This window comes from Neofelis nebulosa, chromosome 7, assembly GCF_028018385.1.
Source record: "Neofelis nebulosa isolate mNeoNeb1 chromosome 7, mNeoNeb1.pri, whole genome shotgun sequence".
Classification (NCBI taxonomy): Eukaryota; Metazoa; Chordata; class Mammalia; order Carnivora; family Felidae; genus Neofelis; species Neofelis nebulosa.
In genome coordinates this window covers 84,113,009-84,134,456 of record NC_080788.1, presented here as the reverse complement: position 1 = coordinate 84,134,456, position 21,448 = coordinate 84,113,009, and the positions used below count along the sequence as shown (strand labels likewise).

The 21,448-nt window shown below is 39.4% G+C and overlaps 1 protein-coding gene and 1 long non-coding RNA gene across 13 annotated transcripts in view; one reads left to right on the top strand and one right to left on the bottom strand.

Moving 5' to 3' along the window:
- NPAS3 (neuronal PAS domain protein 3) overlaps window positions 1-21,448 on the bottom strand; it is an 857,324-nt gene that overhangs the window by 109,453 nt on the left and 726,423 nt on the right. For all 9 annotated transcript variants that reach the window (XM_058738778.1, XM_058738780.1, XM_058738782.1 and 6 more), the window contains one exon: window positions 19,505-19,679. In XM_058738778.1, the coding sequence (XP_058594761.1) occupies window positions 19,505-19,679 (175 nt within the window). The remainder of the gene's footprint in view (window positions 1-19,504; window positions 19,680-21,448) is intronic.
- The window catches only part of LOC131517076 (uncharacterized), a 216,257-nt gene that overhangs the window by 179,615 nt on the left and 15,194 nt on the right, over window positions 1-21,448 (top strand). The gene's annotated exons all lie outside the window — the stretch shown is intronic.

Genomic DNA, 21,448 nt, shown 5'->3' with positions numbered 1-21,448 from the left:
GTCACTTATGTTGAAATAGAAAACAAATTATAGCTAGCCTATAGCTCTCACAAGTCAGAATAATTTAGTTTCAATAGACTTGGTGATACTGTTTAAACCTTGAAAGTTAATAAACATGGATTTGTAGAATTAAAAATATTGAACTATTGGAGTGCTACTAACTCACAAAATTAAAGTTTTATAACCCAAAGTCGAAGACTGTATTCCACAGTTTAAATATTTCATATCTGACATTTTCCAACTTGACAATGTGAAGTCTGATTTTGATTTTTCAATCCAATATGAGTTTGGGAGTTTAATTCAAAATCAAGATAAAACCATTTCTGAGACTACTTTCTTTTTCTGTTGTTCCCTTCTTACTATGCGGCATTTTTTTTTTTCACTTTGGGAAACAAACTTTCTTAGCTAATGGTGTCGTACATATATTATTGGGCTGTGCTCTGACCGGGAATTGACCAATTATTGCGTATTGCTAAAGGATAAAAAGCTTGACTGTTTGAGTCTCTACTGCATTTAGTACAGGTGCAGATTTTACTCTAAATTATAGCTAAAAAAATACTTTTTATTTATTTTTAAACTCTGAACTACTACAGAAGGTCCCTGGGAGTGGCCATCTCAAGCCGAGACAGGAGTTGAAAGCTGGGTCATGTGGTTCTGTGTGGTCTTCCCTGAAGAACTTCAAGGTGCAGGAAGTGACTTTCCATGCTGTGGAGGGATTTCAATGATTTGTAAGGCCCAATGAAGTAATGTGGTGGTAGGTTCCTTGCTACTCAAACAGCAGCAGCCAGACAACTTTTGTCCTTGCAAGGTCCTTGCAATCGATTCAAGGCGTTATGTACCTCACAAAGAGGCTTCTATCAAGAAGCAGACACTGAGAAATACATGATCTGCAAAGGCCATCAGGGTTCACATAGAAAGGCAACGTAACACTTAAAGGGATTGCTCTTGGAGAGTATCTTATGGAAGTAGATGTTTTCATGGTAAAGAAATTAGATAAATCAATACAGCTTGATGTTCTTCCATAGAAACGAAGATCTCCACGTAAACATCAGTACCATTTTGTGAGGGTTTTGGATGGAACGAAGGAGTGTTCATGTTGATTAGCTGTGTATAAAATGAGAGGCAGGTCCACCTCTGAGGACACTGGGAAATAAGTTCCAAGAGATCTCTGACATTCCAGCAGCTTTCTGGTCATTACTTCTTTCTTAGACTACGAATGGGAAGAGACCCTCAAACCTCACCAGGAGAGGAAACCTTAAACTCAAGGTCTCGCCTACATTCCTTTTGCCAAATTTAAAACTTTTTGGGGGCAAGGGGTGCTTTTTTTGGCTGTAGTTTAATTAAGACTGACAGAATGCTAACTCCCAAGTTAGCAAGGATCTCCTTAGATATATTTTGTTGTCAAATTCACTTTCTGAGTAAATGGAAAAACGAACACATATCATTTCTTAGATAATGTTTTAATATCCTGCATTGAATAAAACTTTTTTTTAATCAAGTTGCAATGGTAGCACAGAACTCCACAAGGGGCTAGGGGGTTGCAGATGGCTGCATTACTCTGAATGTTCAAGCTTGACTGACCCATTTCATCAGCACTGTCAGAGCCTTGCACTGATACATGTTGACAACATTTAATCTTAAAAAATTGAAAGAAATGAATTAATATGCAAATTTCATCAGCTTTGTAATAAAAATGTCCTTGAAAAAAAACAGTGAACATGACCCCTGAGGAATTGTGTGAATTATCCCAGCTCAATTCTTTAAGTTAGTCAGAGGTACGCGGGTCCGCAAGGAAATCAGTGCAGATTTGACTTGGAAATAATTATGATGAAGAACAAAACACAAGCAGGTTGAATAAATGTAACAACTTGGGAAAAAGTCTTAGTCCTGTTTGTTATTCACTTTGAATTAACAGGATTAGGTTTGGTTTTTGAAAATAAAGGAACACCACCGTGTAATTTTAACACCTAAGTAATGTGAAAACAATGTATTTTTTTTAACTATCAATTTTAGTGCATATTAAAAGATCACATCTGACAAAGTCGGGTCTTTTTTGTGGGGAGATGTAACAGAGTGCAGCTTTTTGGCAAAAGAGAGAATTGTGAGAAACTCTTACATTTAGACCATGGTTTATAGGGGATTTCTAGATTGATCGTTTTGACAGAAATGTAGAGTCAAGTCACTTCTAATACAAATAAGGTTAACTCATTTTTGTGGATACTGAAGTGACCAGTTATTTCAGTGAATTTAGTAAAATGATGGGATCATGTAAACATAGTCTGTGGATGTGAGTCTGACTTAGAATAATCTCCACATGGACGTGTGGAAGTTCATTCTTGAACCACAAATTCAATCCAGGAGAAGCCATCTAGGTAGGCACACTGTTACAGCTCTCTGCCTTTGGGTGTGGACTCAAATGGAGGGAAGTGCTAATGGGGGTTGGGCAAAAACATTGAATACCTGTATGTAAAAGTTCAAGGTTTTTAATGTCCCCAAAGGAGATAGGAATGTTAACAGAGGAACATCGACCATTACACAAAGAAAAACAAACAAACAAATTATCAATAGCAGCTTACCAGAGGTCAAAATGAAGGAACCAACAGTTTGGGGATGGATCTAATTTCCTTTTCCCGAGTAAAGTCTCATTAATTTAAATAGATGTGTAAATATTAAGGGAAGACACGTGGTTTTCACATCAACCTTTGCATCTTTGTGCCACAGGCTAGAACATTTTTCTCCCTGACCTCCCCACAGTGAATCATCCAATCTCTGGGGTCTGAAAGGAATTCCCTTTGCCATTGCTTTTCAGTTGTTATTCTGGGCACTGCTGATTTTGCCAAGGTGAAGTTTACACAAATTAAAGCTTTTTAAGACATCGGTGTAATCTTAATGCTTGTTAAAAAAAGATAAAAATCACACCAAAAACTGACAGTCTCACATAAAGCCCCCAAATCAGGTTGTTAATCTGAAAAACCCCACAGTCTTTCTGAGGCTCTGAAATCCTGAAATTTTCCTGTTTTCATATATCCTTGGAAGACCAAGGCATTATAATACAGACTTTGCCCAACCAAATTAATCTCGTCTGTAAGCTTTTGTGGTTCTCTACAAAAGGCTTTTAAGTTTCTCCTTTCTTTCTTAATCTACCATCAGTAAAATCCTACTTTTATAGTGCCCTTTGCACCTGCTTGCATAAAATGAATAACCCAACAGTTTAATTATGCACTATGCTATCGGTTGAGAAGTGATATAAAGTTGCAGATAGAAAAAAGAATAAAAACCTCTTTTGGTATCCAAAATTAATATATGTCAAGCTCAGGGTAAATCTTAATCTTTTTGAAACATTTTTCTAAAATAGATGTTCTTTTATCATCTGGCATATCAAGACCCGTTGGAGGGAGGGAATAAAAAAAAAAAAGGCATTTGGTTAACATGCTGCAGAACAGCACTCTCTTTTCCACCTCACTTCAGGCTGTTCTTGAAAGATCTGAACAGTTGTATAATAATGAAAAATGGGCAATACTTGTGGGGCATTGCCTGTGCTCACACACCTCCGCCCACGCATTCATCATTCTGCAGGTATTGTCAGTGAAAGTTTAATTGCATAAACACTCTGTAACTGTCCTGTCATATTTCTTGTCAGTCTGGATTCCCTCTCCGGGCTCACTATCTCACAAAACTATAATTGAATTGCTACCAAATCACAAGAGTTTCCCCCCCTCCCAAATAAAATCTTTATGAATAGAATTTGTTTCCTATCAGCAGATTTGACAAATTATGGCAGAGGAAGGGCCTTGGTGATAATTTTTGAGTTTATTCTCAATCTAGCTATTTGCTGAATGCTCTTATCTATTTAAAAAAATTTTAAAGCCCCAGTGAGGGGCTAGGGGGAGCATCCAGCAATCCTAAGGGGCCCAGTGGTAATAATTCTGCGGGACCAAAGGAAGCCAGTGGGAAAAATGGGAAGATTATCTTTGCCCTACTGTGAAAGGGCACCATTGGTAAATGAAAGACATATGAATTCAGAATTAAACTGGGACCCTGTCAAAGCGAAGATTTCACCAAACTATGCGAATTCTTAGTTATGAGATAGTAAGTATCCAATTTAGTCAAGTGTTTATTCCATCAAACTTTCCCTTCTTTTCTCCTTGCACCAAACCTTTCGGTGATCATTACTCATGTATGAGCTCTGAGCAGCCAGATTCCTTGACAGATTTTTAGGACCATGAACAAATGAAAATTAATCAAAGGCATGACATGCAATTTACTAAATATGTGATCATGAAATTTTAATGCATTTATAACATTGTCAAAGTATTAATAGCTTCCCGAAACAAATAAAACAGAATGTATCTGATGTGGAATAAGGATTATCTTTTGTCTAGTCTGCTTCATTTTCAACTTGTGCAAATCACAGTCCCATCCCCCAGTTTCACAGTAGGAGCTCTTGGCAAAGACCCGAATTCCAGCCATTCTCTTTTGTAATTCTACTGGTAGTATGGGCATGAAATATGGCTCCTGGTGAATAACTCTTAAATGGGACTGGGCTTCACCCAGATTGACAACTGTCTGATTGTTTATGTTTTTTAAATGTGCTTATCAAAACCATGTAGGATTGATGGGTGTTTTTAGATGAAGTTATGTTTTTGCAACAGACTTAATTTAGGACTAAGGTTAGGGCTTAGGATAAATGAGTGCATTAGATGATTAAAGAACATTTGTCTTGCAGGACATTTAAGTCATTTATTCATGACACTTGAAAACAAGCTAGGAAAGAAAGCACCATGGGTTTAACGAATCAGTTTTATACAAATGTTAAACTAAAACTCATGGCTTTTTTAATGGAACTCCAAGATATGCCAGTTTACTAAATATCCAGAGGCAGAATGAAATGTGCAGTGGAGTAAACATGAAGAAAAAAATACTAGAATTAAAAAAAAAAGTCTCGATGCTATTTATATGTGTGTGTATAGGTATACCTATGTGAAACTTCCAGAATTAAAAAAAAAAATTAATTGCAATTGTCTTTTGAGGAACTAGGTCTTCTGCTTCTCTTTAACTTGCTCTTTTAAATGGAAGAAGATTTTCTGATGGTAAAGGAATTTGGACTATTGTACTGCACTGTACTGGGTATGATAAAAGACCTTGTCAGGGGCGATGGGATGGCTCAGGGGATTGGTAATGGGATATATAGAGCCTTTCACCCATAGGTCATTGGCTTGAATTTGGTCCAGGTTGGTGGTGACTAAAAGTCATTAACATGTCATGACTGCTTGGTGGCCTATGTGAAATGAGTTTCTTAATTTATTTATTTAAGTCCATATATAGTACCTATGGCTAGGGCATCTGGGCGTCTCTCTTGCTTTTACAGGCGCATTCCACCAAATCTTCAGTTCTTAAGATTAGTGATGAACTGAAGCTTTCCTGCACAAAATCAATTGATTCATTTAAAGTTCAAACACATAGCTGAGTACCTCCACCCTGTTCTTCAGTACAGACCAGAGGGTACAAAGCTGACTGGATAGTAAAAGGAGCCATAGGTTGTGGAGACCTAACCTCCAGTGTTGTGTTGCTTTGTCTTTCGTGGAGCATGATCCATGTTGTGGCTGTGGGGACATCACAATGGTCCAGCCAGATAAAGAGGGAAAACATAAGTCAAGCACATCATACACGCTATGCATGGGTTAAATCATGGGGTCATAAGCAGAACACATTTTAATAGGCCAGGCTAGAAGCTGTAAACCTTGGGAGACCAACATCAAGGTCTATTCCAAAGTGGAACTGGCCAGCCTCCAAGCTAACCTTAGAAAAGGGGAAGTCAGCAGGCATACTCTGGTGTTCAGAATCCAGAAAGAGTGGGGCGGACTTCTGAGAATAAGAATTAGGTGCCTCTGTTATGTTTTAAGAAAACTGAGTACACACAAAAAAGTGAATTTGCAAAACAGAATTTGTATTTTAGAGAAACTAGAGGAAGGTAAAGTAGGCATTTCCAAAAGAATCTTTCCCCTTAAATACAGCCTTTCCAAAAGGACTCCAACTAAGGGGAGAGGGGAAGAAGGGAAAAGAGGGAGGGAGGCAATTTTCAAAAGCACACCTGTTGGGTGCTGCGATCCATGTAGAATCTGAGCCCTTTAAGTCAGATAACTGGAACATGGCATCAATGAAGTCCAAATTCGAGCCTTACATATAAAGATGCCAACTTTATGTCACCTAACCCTTGGCTAGCTTTTCCATAAGGAATAACTTTGGTAATAAGATAATAATTAGCTCAACGTGATTAACAATAATGATAATACTCACTGAATATTTATGATGTGCCATACTACTGTTCTAAGCATTTTAGATGTATAAACTCAGCACCCTTATAAGGGTGCTGCTTTTGTTAACGTGCTAATTTATTTGAAGTTAAAACCAGTGCTCGCTTCGGCAGCACATATACTAAAACTGAAGTTAAAACCAACAGGTGATTATTCCCACTCCATTCTCCAATCTGTACCAGAGAACTAAAATTTTATAATGGGCAAACTGAGGCACATATAAGTTAACGAACTTGCTCAAGGTCACATTTCTAGCAAGTGACAGAGGCAGGAGTTCAACACATGAACACAAGCTGTCTGGTTCCAAGACCCTGTGTCCTTATATATTTGCAACTGCTACAGAAATAGTTTAAGGACTGTGTCCTACAATTTGGGTTAGGCCTGTCATTTTCATATGTCATTAACAGTTACTAGAGTAACCTTCAAGTTAACAAGACCGCAGATTTTTACAATCCATAATATAGGTAATTCAAGTGAATTAATTCGCTACAAATCAGACAAAACAATCTAGTAACTGATGTCTCTTGTGTCTCCTGTCCCACAGTTCTGACATGGGGTCTTGTATCTATAACCAGGGGTAACTGGCTGGGGTTATCACTCAGGGGAGGAAGCCATGTACAGAGGTCTGGGCAGGTATAATCATACTCTTTCACCATAACCTATCAGTGCATCACTATGGTGTATGGGAAACCAGAGACTTGTGCTCTGGCTGTGTAAATGAAGAATAGAAAGGGCAGGGTAAAAGAGGAATAGGAGACCCTGCAAAGGAAAGCCCAGGTCTGCTCTAAAAACCATGAAACTTGGAGCTGACAGGTCTTGACCTAAAACTTCACAGTTCATTAGGAACTAGATTCTCCTGTGAGCTCACCTTTAGGAAAGCTTGAAGCTCTGAAGACTGATGGGAGATACTTGGGAGAACTATCAAAGGAACTCAATAATTTGACCTCTGAGATGAGTGGCTAGACAGTGATGCTGCTTGCACAGGAGGGTCTTGGAAGAAGAGACTGGCATGGATGGGAAGGAGTGGATCTAGCTAGCAGAAGCAAGAGTGTGTGCTTAATCACGTGTTTCTGGGGTATAAGGAGTTTCTCTAAAACAAAGCTTCCTATAATCAAATAAACTGGGAAAGACGAGTTCAAACAAAATAGACTTACTGATGACACAAATTGAAACTCTTCATATGTTAATGCTTGTTGTTAATCACCAATGAGAAGATAGGCTATGAAGCTTTTTCTTCTGCTCTTTAACTGGGGGATCCTTTTAATAAAGAACATCTCACAGGACAGTTATAAGGAACACATTTTGGAAGTACTGGCTTGGAATCTGTGTCTGCTCTGCATTCTAGAAAGTAGAGGCCAGGAGGTCCATTACAAATTGATGTATAGATTTACCTCTTGTTGATAAAATGGAGACCTCCATACTGATTCTTTCAATAGAGATCCTTTTGATTCCTATTCGTCTGGTGGTTTCTGTGACATACAAGTTCTGTGAGAGCAAGGACCTTCTTGGTAACTGGTATATCCCAAGAACTAGAACAGGGCTTGGCCCATGCACATGCAATAAATAATGATTGATCGAATGAGTAAAACAATGAATGAATGAATGAATGAATGAATGTTTTCCATATCTAGATTATTTGGCTTATACTTTTTATAACTTTATAATGCTTTTGTGAAATAGAAAGTATTTCCCTAAATATTAGTCAAATTTTTAACTCATTTTTCTTTTATCAATTATATAAAATTTTGCCTCATTTTTACTAACAGTAATTTAGTGGATCAACAGAAGACTTTGACCCTCCTCCAACATTAACACTTGCTCCACTTAAACAGATGGTTGGACCAGGAAAGCAGAGTTTTAATTCTTTATGATGTCACTAATTTTGTCATTGTTCTTACTGGTATTTTTATTTGGAGAGGAAATCCCCTGACAAGTAAGAAGCATTGACCTGTGGACTGATATTTTACCAAAGGCACATGATATACTTTAATAAACTGTAAAGAGGAACAGCTTTGAACCCTAAGGGAATTTATATCTTAATATTTTATGATCAATAGCATATGTAATTTTAAAATTTTTTCCAGATTTTATTACTAGTTGATAAAAAAAAAAAGTAAGCGTGGACAGATGGTATCATCAATCCTAATCATCTGAAAGCCTGAGACTTGAATAATTTCTAGAGTATTAACCATTATTAGCTCCTGGCTAAAGACTGACCACAGGTACATTTCTATATTTTTCTATTATCTTAGGTCCATTACAAGGCCTCTCAATATTTCCTCTCAAGGTCTACTCACTACTTTTGAATGAAAGAAATACCTCTTGGGGTGTTTGGGGGGCTCAGTCAATTAAGCATCTGATTCTTGATTTCAGCTCATGATTTCATGGTTGTGAGATCCAGCCTCATGTTGGGCTCCATGCCCAACTTAAGAGTCTCTCTCTCCCTCTGCCCTGCCATGCCCCTTCTCATGCACGTTCTCTCTCTCTCTCTCTCAAAAAAAAAAAAAAAAGAATGAAAGAAAAAAAAGAAAGAAATAGCCTCTTGAATAGTTTCCTTTACTTCCAGTCTACTCTATTTAACACATCCTGCACATTCTTGATAAAATAAAGGATCAGGTATCACGTCCAGTGATAATAAGTTACCTGTAGACAGGAATCAGGATAATATTGGAAGAATATGCTAATAGAGCTGCCTAGGAAGGATGGGGGGTATAGTCTCAGCTGAGGTTGGACAGCTATTTTAGATGGCATGCTGAGAAACACTTTGATGGAATGGTTAATAATGGAAACTCTGGTACCTAGGCTCTGCACCTACTAACTATATGATTTTTATACATTAAAATTTTTTTCTCAGTTTCTTTTCTTCATCTGTAAAATGGGAAAACAATGATACTTTCTTCATAGTATTTTGTGACGAATGAATGAGGCAATCCATATAATGGATTTAGCAGCATGTCTGACACTAGGTGACCATTCAATGAATATCAGTAGTTTTGTTGTACAGGGATTCGAGAGTTCACAGGTAGTTGTATAATGTGACCCACAGGGGAAGATCCTTCTAAATTCAAAATTTATTTCTGTATTTTTAAGTGATGAAATAGTGTCTTCATTGGGTCACTGCTCTGTTTAATAAGCTATACCCAGAACTTACCATACCAGTCTCATATGCTTCTCCCTGGCACTCCTCTAGGATTGGGCTCCATCCTAGATGGGCATGCACCTTTGTTTCAGTGAGGAAGACAGGGCTCCTTCCTGCCTCCCAAATGCATCCCACTGTGCCACTTGGGATGATTCTCCTGGAAGATCATCCCTACATCTTTGCCCTTAGGTTGGTTTTCATGCAGTACATGTGAGTCATCCCTCCTTATCAAAGCCATCCATAGTCATTGAGCCTCTTCCTGATTTCTTATACCACCTGCCATTTTTATGCCTCACAAAATAGCAGCACTATTGTTATTCTTGTCTCTCCGGTTGTTGTGTGTTGGTCTTCTGAGGATGATCAGTTTTCTAAGGGCAGATGTCACCAGTTCCACCTCTTGTGTTCTCTACAAGCACCTGGCAAAGTGCCCCAAACACATAACCTGAGTTCAGATCCTAGGGCCATGGTCTACTCTGGTGTGAAGCAAACCATTTACTATCTCTAGTTTTGCTTGAGGGTCAGTGTGAGACATTCATTACTTAAACATGCCGACGCTTGTAAATGTAACACAGAGGTAACACATGATAAAAACTATTTGTTAGTATCATCATTAATGATCCTACAATATTTGCAACAAATTCTGTCTTGAGTAGAAAAAGCTAAAAAAAAGTCAGGACACTTTTCCAAAGCTAGCATTTCCTGAAATTGTTAATGAAATCAGTGGAAGGGGGACTGTTTGGGAGCACCTCCCATTCAGAACACTCCTATGTAGCTAAAAAGATCGATAATCTGAGCAACTGATATTCCTGTGAACCTATCATGCAGCCGGCATTTTTTAGGTTAATTAAATAAAACACAACCCCGAAGCCCACAACCCTGTGCATCAAAGTCCCTGACAGTCATGTTTATATTTGGCCATGTCAAAGCAACTCGCTCCCAAACAAGCAACATTCATGAGCTGTTAATTTCAGGGTTGACGTTTCAAACCTGAGATAGTTCTCCCAAGACTGTTAACAGCAGTGGCTTGTAATACAGTGCTACCCTCCTCATACACCACAGTGTCCAGATTGTCATCATCACACTTCTGCATTTTGTATTAACATGTCCCCCTCACATGATGGTCAGCTCCTGGAAGGCAGGGAGCATCATTTTTGTTGCCTCAGTACGTTGTGTAGTATGTGACACATGACAGACGTGCAATCAATGGCTACTGAACAGTTTACATAATCTCTAATATCAGGTGGGCCTGGATCTTGAATAAGAATTCACTCTAATTAATAACAACTAGAGAAAGGACACAAATTCTTCCCTCTCTCGAGCTAGTTTTGTCAACAGAAGCTAGGCGGTGTTTCCCATGGGTCCCAAGAAACCATGATTGTGTTTCATGAGCAGATACCTCCGGGAGGATCTGACTGACTCCTGATGGACTCCGTTGTTCTTCTTGCTCTTTTCCCACATCATGCCTGCCTTGGAAGACTGGTCCTGAAAGGAAAAGCCTGGAAAAGCCGCCCAGAGCCTGAGGCAGAGCAAAGGCCAAATGCAGAGAGATAATTTTGGCTGTGCCCTTGGCTGAGAAGGCACACACCTAATGTGGACCAAGAGACTCGGGGCTGAATTTTGCCTATAATCGATTCAGATGATACTGTTTATTGTGGTATAAGGTGCTTCGGTGTATTTGTGGTATAAGGTGAAGGCAGGGCAAAGGAGTAGATGGAAGATTTTATCTACCTGAGAGCTGAGAGACTATATTTAACAAAAAGATGGTTTAGCTGATGAAATATGTGCATAAGGGGATAGTTAGGTTTCTCTCTGGATGTCAGAAGCCTCTTGGAGAAAATTGCTCTCCAAGGTCTGCTACCAGGGTTTTCTGTCCTTTCTCCATCTAGTTCCTAGGCTTTGTACCTACCCCAATTCTAACCTTGGCTGCTGAAGTAACTTGTGTGGTTTGTGCCAAGCCACTTGGAATTTCCATCACTTCCCCCCTGACACTCCCCCATCTGTAAAATAAGGATAACACACTGACCTGCCTCAGAGGGACAGTGTGTGAATTAACTCCTATAATTAGTGGTTTCTGTGCTCTGCATACCCGAAGCAGGATATGAGTGCCAACCATGTCAACAGTGGCCTGAGTATGCTTTGCTCCTAAAAGCTGTACTCGGGAATAAATGCTTGGCAAAGGGCTGACAACTGGAAGTTGCAAACTTTACACAGAAGCAATATTTCCAGTATTTTCCCCAAGCAATCATGAGTAAATTGCTCACTAGGGGTGGAAATGGTTTCCAGCCAGTTCTGCTTCTTCTGATCTGTGCACCCTGCAAAGCTCAGTCAATGCCAGGTAACTGATCCTTCGTAAATCTGCTGTTTAGTGCAGATGAAGAATTCAGAATCGTATAATTTGGACAGGGATGAAATTTCTGTGCAGTGATATGTATTAAAAGCAAATAACTTGTGTTTTGTTCAAGGCAAGAGTTCTAGAAATAGAATCTATGATTTTTAATCATCCAACGACAAAGACAGCACTTTGTTTGTTTTAATGAAGAGGGACAGATCACCCATTAACAAGTTGTCCTGGATTTCATTTCAGAAACTCTGCAAATGTACCCCATATCACCATAGGTAAAGAAAAGTCAAAATTATGACCTAGAAAGCTATATAAAATAACTCTTAAAAATAATGGGTTGAAAAAATTGATCTTCTAAACCTTCAATAGACGGTTTAGAAAAAAATGTTACATACAAATGGAGTGAAACTATGGTGTATTTTGATAAGAGTCCCGTGTTCCTATTATTGAACAAACCATTTGATAACCCTTGGATCCCATTATATTAATTTATGGAAAAGCTGCCCTTTGTTTTGAGTTGCAACAACTGTGATTTAACTTCTGGAAGAGAAAGTTTGTTTCAGAATGGCAAGCAGAGCTATGGTGAGATCCCACATCTTCTTTGGGAACAAAAGAGAGGCTGTTCTCCTGCAGCCAAGGGAGTCACCAACATGGATTTGGAGGTGTCATTTTTTTCAACCCATTATTTTTAACAGTTATTTCATATAGCTTTCTAGGTCATAATTTTGACTTTTCTTTACCTATGGTGATACGGGGTACATTTGCAGAGTTTCTGAAATGAAACCCAAGACAACTTGCTAAGGGATGATCTGTCCCTCTTCACTAAAACAAACAAAACAAGTGGCTGTCTTTGTCAATTGATGATTAAAAGCCCCAGAAGAATGCCTTGCACTGAAGCTGTGTGATCCGGGAGCTAGCCCAGAAGGGCAGAGCTCAGGTCCCAGGCCAGCACAGCCTGGTAGGGAGAAGAGATTTTACCTGACTTTTCTTTGGCTCCCTCAGGCAAGATCCTCAAAGTATAAGGTCGCTTTGAAATGTCCTCATCACACACAGACAAGCTCACAAAAGTGTGAGAACACACAAATGAAGGTGATGTGTGCCTAGGCCTTGCATGCCAGAAGAGAGCCCTGGAAAATACTGATTCCCTTTTGTGGAAGTTCCAGGTGATCTTGTTTAGCATAGCTGGGGATAAAAGCGACATTTAAAAATAGTCTGCTTTCGGGGCGCCTGGGTGGCTCAGTCGGTTGGGCATCCAACTTCGGCTCAGGTCATGATCTCGCGGTCCGTGAGTTCGAGCCCCGCGTCAGGCTCTGTGCTGACAGCTCAGAGCCTGGAGCCTGTTTCAGATTCTGTGTCTCCCTCTCTTTGCCCCTCCCCTATTCACGCTCTGTCTCTCTCTGTCTCAAAAATAAATAAACGTTAAAAAAAATTAAAAAAAAATTAAAAAGAGTCTACTTTCTGCATGAAAAACATTGGTACTGCATCAGGGTAGTGTGTCTGAGGCAAAAGAAGAACTGACTTGGACAAGTCAGTCTCTGGAATGGCACTGGCTTGTTTCTAGTGTATATGCGTCATCTTCACTCAGGGATGGCAAAAGAGGATTTCTATTTCATTTCTAAATAACAGTGCTATAGCTAAGGGAAATAATTTTGCATATGTAATTTTTTGGATAAAAGCTGAATTTATGCATAAGTGATGATCTCTTTGGGTTATGAAAAGATTCGTTTTGGTTAGGCTGCTTTCTGGCTACTAGATTGGACACATACATGTGCACATGGGCATTAACAGGAGGCAGGCCAGTTTTGGCTAATTGCGAACTAGTCTGGATCATGGCTAGGGCTACAGTAGAGATGCATTTTATATGCGATTCATCAGAGATAACCGAGGTACATTATCTGGTGGATTTATCTTTGCTTATATTGTATGAATATGGAAAGGAATTAAATGTGTGTTTACAGTTTGATAAACATTCAACATAAATTATACATTTTAATTTCATTTATTAGTTGGGGACCATGGAAAGCAGAAATTTCATTGCAGGCAAACTGCCATTCAGATTGAAGGATTAGCAGTTTCCTGAAAAAGTACGCATATTGCAAAACAAAATTCATTTCCATCTCAAGTGAGTCACCACATGGTTTGTAGTTACTTGGTGTAGTCAGAGTTTTAGAAAGGCAAAAGTAGAAAGTAACTCATGCTAGTGACTCTACGGTTTGTATATTACACTTCTAGTGGATCCAACATTGCCATCAAGAGTAAATCTAGTGCTAATTTTAGCACTAGACGTGCATTTAGCACGTCTTACATTCGACAACTTGAATGTTGTAGTCACCACACAAATTATTAAGCTGTTGATGTCTAAAAGAACTCGGTCTGGTCTTTTAGCATTAGCATGCGGAGCAGTCTCCATGATATTATCTTACCATATAACGACTTCAAAAATCTCACAGAGATTAATGGTGATAACATAATTCCAGAAAGTTGCCACTCTATATGTAGAAATATATTGGCAATAAAAACCAGTCACTGTGTGCCTTTCCCCAGTAGGGGATCTCTCACTTTTCTTTGATTTTTAAAGGCTTCAGATCAATAACTGGAGTGACATTATTAACAGCTCCCTCAACACCTTGGCCAGCGCTAATATTAAATCCATTACACCTTCTGTTTGACATTTGCAGTACAGCAGAAAGTGCTGTAGATACAGTCACATTGTCTGGGGACTGAGGTTGGATGTGGGGTTAGTAAGATGGTTTCCCCTGCCCGACTTCTAAATTCAGTTCATTGATAGGAAACTTGAACAACAACAACAACAACAAAAAGAATCAAAGAACATCACCCCACCCCCACCAATAGTACATTAGATGGTAAATAATTCACCCTTAAAGATACAAGTGTATCTCATATCTAAGCAGTTTTTGAAACAAAATAGCAACCTGATCCTCAGATAAATTTTTACATTCATTATTGTTACTCCTAACCGTTTATTCCTCTAATTACATCACTTATTGTGAACACTGTCTAATGAATTCTGAGGAATTGTGTTCCTGTAGAATCAAGTGCTGATCAAATTTACCACAGCATAAGTAGAAAATGCAGATTATTTCCATGCAGGCAAGTACTCAACTGCGTCAGTTCTGCTTGTCTTTAAAATATTCAGGATATAGAGTAGGCATAATAGCGTAAAGATCATACTATGAGATGATGATGTTAACCCCCCCATAACAGGGTAGGTCTGCCTGAAACTTGAGACAGAGCGCAGTAACCTCCACGTTAGACAATCAATGGTTAACCATGCTGCTATAGTTATTCTTGACCAAAAGTACTGTCTCATACATTTTGCTAAATTGTCTAAATCCTGGTGCAGTATCGATCTCTCTCTCTATGAGCTCGTACCCATTCAATAAGCTGCAAGAACCTCTTGTCCTGGCTGAATTCCCTCTGAAGCAGGGCCCAGGTATGTTACTCCCGCCAGGGCTCCTACAGTTGGAACTTGATTGTTAGCTAGTGGGAAACAAACCATTGGAGACAGAAAGGACATTTTATGTTAAAGTGAGAGACGGGACAGAGAAAGTTGCCTGGGAGGTTAAGTGGAAAAGCAGATTACCAGAAGCCTGTATGTTATCTTATTTCAGACAGAGACCCCTCTCCCCCCCAACCACTACATACTTATATATGTATACAGGAATAGAAGATCTGGAAAGATAGGAAACATAGAACGCACATGAACAGTGGTCATTTTGGGGTAGTGGGATTTTTGGTGGTCTTTATTCTTTCCTGCATTCTCTAAACTTTTTACAATAAGAATGAGTTAATTTTATAATTAGAAAAAAAGAATAAAACCCAATTTTACGACCTCACTTAAGGAAAATAACACTTTCAGAATAAGGAGATTTTTAAAGTTCCTCCAGATTTTTTGAAGGAGCTGCTCTTCTGTTTATTAAGCACTTAAAAGATGCAGCACTGAAATTTATTAAGAGAAGAAGATAGCACTCATAATCCCAAGATTACAGAATCATTGAAAGTAATGAAAAGATACACGCAGATCTGGAAAAAGAAAAGGTCCCATCAGGTCCCAGAGGTTGTATGCTCCCCGTCCCCTGTTTCAGGAACCTCAGGTTGATACCAGCTCTTCCAAAATGTTTAGACCTACATAGGCAGGCACTCTAGAACGGTCTAACTTTTCAAACAAGGCCTCTCATGTATTTTTCCTCTGCCTGCTTTAAGATTTCTCTAAAAGAAATACCGTATTTACTTCAACTATGACTAACGATGCATACATATCAAATATTTATTTGGGTTTCCAATAGTCAAGAGATTCCTCCTCTCCTCCTCTCCCCCCCACCCCCCCACCCCCGGCCATTATCTTGAGACTGGTTCAAGATAAGACAGTCACAGGGCTGGGAGTTCAAAGAAACAGTATTCTTATTACGGCACAGTATCACTGCCTGTTAGGCTGGTTTAGTCACTTATTTCCTTTTATTATAATGCCAAATGTTATTTAGATTTCAGTCATTTAGTAATGCTACACTGAACACATCAGGGCTTCTGAAGAAGTCCATACCTTCATTTTCATAATCACCACATATTGATATCCCCTTTCCAACAAAATTACACTACTATTTAAAAAAGAATCTGTGTTTCATCATCGTTTAAAAGATTACGATGCAATGAACAAGTCTTCAAAAATGTCCCCTCATATTATTAAGAATTAGGAAATCTTGTTAAAATTCCTTCAGCCTGTAAGAAACATAAGCAGCTTTGGGATGTAGTGCCTGACATGAACTTTTTAAGTAATTCCCTTGGAGCAGTGATCTGCATTAGTGAAGATATTTAGTTAAAGGCAGCACCTTGAGCTGCTTTTCAGTATTTGAGCAGTTAGTCTAATTGCCTTTTAAGCCTAAGGTTGAAAATAACCAAGGCTACAGATTTTTAAGGCAAAGTAAGTTTCACATTTTGTAATAGTAAGAGATAGACTCTTCACCAAGGAAGAGAAACCCTTCTTACACGACTGTCGCTAATGAGCCCCGGCTGTTGAGAAATGTAGAAAGCAGAATTTTCAATTTTACTAGTTAGGATGGCTCAAAGAAGCCTGGGAGGGCCGGGGAAAGAAACCAAGGAGATTGTCAATCACACTTCAATGTTGAACGACACAGGAACTTTAAAGGAGATATGTTATTCTAATATCCAGAATTAAAAGATTCTAAGTGGGAACTGAGTTCTAACAGTGTGCCTAGAGTTGTTTTATGCATCGTGGTGCTTCATGGAAGGCATGGGATTGATCAGAGTTCTTATAATCAATATTAAACCAGTTTGATTTTGACTTGAGCTCACGATATCCCTGCAGAACTGGTTTACAGGCTGTGGTTTGTTTTTTTTCTCCCGATCAAAATCTTTTCCAAGTGACAAGTTACTTACTCTTAACATGTGTTTGGGGAGACATGAAGCTCAATATGAATCAACAGTGTGACCTGGCTGCCAAGAGGACCTAATTCAACCTTAGGTTGTCTCAAGAAAAGTACAGTAGCCTAAACTGTGAAAGAGGACTGCCCCTCTGCTTTGTCCTAGTCAGAATACATCTAGAGGACTTCACTGAGTTCTCAGAGGGTCACTAACAAACTGAAGCGCAGCCGGGGGTGGGTGACTAGGGTGGTGGGGGTCTTAGGAACATGCCACTGAAAACGGTTGTAGGATTCCACGCTGTTTGACCTGAAAAGGAGAAGGAAGCCAGAAGGGAGGGAGGGAGAATCTGGTGTATCTGACTTCACGTATTTGAGAGGCTAGGATGGTGAGGAAGCAGATTTGAAATGAGATCTGAAATGAGATCCCCAGAGGACAGATGTGGGGTCAGTGGGAGCCAAGTTAGATTTTGGCTCCATATTCAGAGAACTTTCTCTTGGAGCTGTGCACCAGTGGGCGGGGCAGCCTTGAGGTGTCTGAGCTTTCCTACTGGGGCAGAAGGTTAGCCCTCGGTTTTGACGGAGAGGGAAGGGTGCCCAGGGGGAAGGCTGGAGATCTTCTCAACTTGAGAGTTTGTCAGTCAGGGAAACAAGGGTTTTATAAACTTGAACTCTTACACACTGAGTGTGGACAGTCCTGAGCTGCCAGGTTTCCCAATCCATCATCCAGAAAGGAAGAGTAAAAACCTATTTTCATGTGCTGCTTCTCAAATCTGCCCAGATAGAAATATTCTAATGACCAAAAGCAGTTTGAATGATCTCACTGACCTATCTATTCAGTGAAGTCAGTGAGCAATGCTAGAAGAAATGTATGACTTCCCTGTGAACAAATTATTTTCATTTGTAAATGGCCAAGGGTAGTCTCAAATACTCTCTCTTCTCATGTCTGGTGCTCATTGGAGAAAGAGGTTCATCAGTGCTGCAGAATGGTGTCCTAAAAGCTGCAGATAACTTAGCCAAGGAAACATGAATTGATTTTAGATGGAATCAACATATTTCCAAACAGGTCAATAGGTTATTTTTTTTTCCCCTTCTGTGTGAACAGACATACTGTGATTATTTTTAAGCAGGTCAAATTTTCTTAGAATTATTTTAGTATTAATCTTAAGACAGGTTTTTTCCCCCATGTTTCTTTCTACAAAACGAGTTTGCGTTGCAAAGCTGTTTTAAAACAACATATCAAGTAAAGTACAAGCATCTTTAAAGAGTGCAAAAATAATTTCCCAAGTAAGCAAATAAAACTTTGCACTTCAAATCAGGCCTTGATTCATTAAAAATCTTAAACTTCTCATGAGAAAAATTAACATTTAAACCACTGCTGCTTGGCCAAGCACTCCACCACACAAGAATATGAAATATCTCCTCTAAAAAAGTACAAAAAGGACAAAACCACAAATGTGGAACTTCAATTAATTTAAAGCCCCAATCAGCAAAGAATAAATCCTTCGCAGATCTAATTACCAGCGCTCTCGGAAGACCCAGGCCGACCAGCCAATCTTCCCCGTGTTTGAACAGCTTGATGAACTAGGGGACTGATGGATATCAAGTCATTTTGTTTAATTTATAAATGGATTTTCCCCTAATACTTAAATTATCATCAGTACAACACAATGAAAATGGGAACATTCTGAATGCAAAGTCTATAAGAGTCCTGGAAGGAATCCCAATGAGGAATGTCACCTCTGTTCATTCCTCTATACAATTGATCTAATTAAATACTGAGGGTGGAAAGGCAGTTTAAAATGTAGCCATTTCTGTTTTCTTTTTAGCCTTAATTTATCTGTTCACATCTTTCAAGTACCTTCTGATGCTTAAAAAAAAAAAAGAAAGAAACCAAGATTTCTGCAAGTCCCTAATATTTTTAATTCTCTACAAGCTAATATTCAAGGAACCTTTATTATAGATTTTGCTGAATAATAAATAAATGCATTACATTTAGCCATGGTGACAATAAAAGGAAGAGGGCTTTCCAAATCTGAACCTTTTCCCTCTAGTAATTTGAAAGAGAAACTAAAGGAACTAGTACCTTCTCTATGTATTGTTCAACTGAAATTAGATCTCAGGATTATACTTATTAAAATGTCTCCTTATTTTCAAATCTCTTCCTTATTTAATTACTGCATGGGACAGAAAGCTGCATGGAATTGTTAAATACCATTAGACCTATTTATAGTCTCTTCACACGGGCAACTCGAGTGCAATCGTTGGCAAAGGTCCTGCCCACCATCCCACACGACGGAATCGCAATTCCCACCTGGCTCAGGGGTCTCCGACTGGGAGGAGGAAGATGCTGAGCTGGCCCCATCCTCAGCGGTGCCCTGCGAGAGGAGACCCCGCCCAGGCGGGAGCTTCATGCCCAGCTGCTCTGCCATCTCCACGTGGTCCCCCGGGTGGACATAGTCAAAGACGCTGCTGCCTGTCAGCTCCACCTAGCGGGGGAAGAGAAAGGGTGGAAAGAAAGGTGTCACAGCTTCTCCGTTTTCAAATTCAGCACGGTTGTGATTCAGATCTTGAGCAGAAAAGGAAATATGGGCAGACCCCAGAAACCATCCTGGTTCTCAGTCTTTATCCTTAAGTGCTCAGGGATTCTTGAAGTTGAAAGACAAAGGTTGTTTTTGTAGGTCTTTAGTTAGCGATTGTTGAGCCCAGTTTTTTCCGCATGTACTGTTGTTTGCATAAAGCCAAAACATTCTGAGAAATGTGGATGAGTCTGCCTCTCTCGTTCAGCTGTTTTATCCACGCATCATCAAATACTTGCGTGTTTGGTGTCAACCGGATGATTGACTGAATCCTACGGTTTTCTTATTGAGAAGTTTGGGCTTTGTGGAGAAACAGCCAGAGATAGCGGATGAGTATTTTCCTTAAAATACACAGAATTCCAAGATGGGTATTTATACATATCAGCTTTTTTCTACGTAAAATTTAGATGGAAGAAGTGCTGCTTACAAATAGATGCAAAGGCACAATGTTTTCATTAAATATTACTCATTAGTTTGGTATCATATGGAGAATCTTCCATGCGAAAGAAGTCAGCTGGGGTCTGAACCCACCATTTTTTTTTCCTGCTAGTATCAGCTTGTTTTGCCTTCACTCCAATAAGATACACGGTACAAACCTCCTTGAGGGAGAAAATGTTTTATTTTGTATACTTTTTGTATCAGGCTGATTCTACAGGTAGGGAATGAACAACAGATATCAGAAGGGGGTCAGCTGAAATGGAGGCACTGCCTTATTTCCATGCTGTGAGGCGTGGCCCCTGTCTAGCTTGTATGCTGTTCTAAGAAGTTGTGTGCTGTCTAAGGGATTGGCTTTACCTCTGTACTCTTCTGATGGTATAATTCTCACCTCCTTCCAAGAAGAGCAGTAACGCTCCTAAAATAACATTGGGTTACGGCTACTACGACAGGGAGAGATGTGTCAGCAACTGAACAAGAAAAAGCTCTTTCCTGGGTCCCTGATGGGTTTCCCTAGTCCTCGGGGGTTTAATGGTCTCAGGCCAGCTATGAGTCACCCACGTGCCAGAAGTTCAGACTCTCCTGTTTCTTGGTGGATATGTCTCTACAACTCCTTCCTACCTCATCTCCCTTTCCTGGGGGATTTGCAGCATCCCTCCAAATTCCACCTGAGAGCCTACACTCTTTCTTCCAAGAAGGAAGGTCAGCAGTGGGCGAACTGTCACAGAGAGCATAATGCCCGGAGCAATTATTATCCCCAGAACTCCAAGTCCCAGCAAAATGATCACATCTACTCCCGGACACCATTTGATTAAAATCGTAACAGGCTACCCATCTTCAACATCTATCAATTAATGGAGGTATAGCCAGAAAAATGGAAGGCTAAATTCAGTTTGGTTAATAGCTATTCCTGAAAAGCCTCGCATAACTTTTACCGAAAATGAGATACTTTCTCTTTGCTATTAAATTACACTCTCCTACTGTATTACCCGACTACTGACTCCATCATTTTACAATAACTATTTCCTCCATTTGATATTGTTACAGAGCGTAAATCAGGATTCATAAGTGATCAGTTCCTACCCTCTGGGAGGGAGGGATTACATGGAAATAATCCCTTTAATGTGCGCCTTGCCTCTAAGCATTTCACACAGCAATAAATGGGTAAACTGACTTTGAGCAATTAAGAAATTAAATGAAACTAATAAAATGTGTGTTTTAATATTTCTTGATGGTTATTTTGT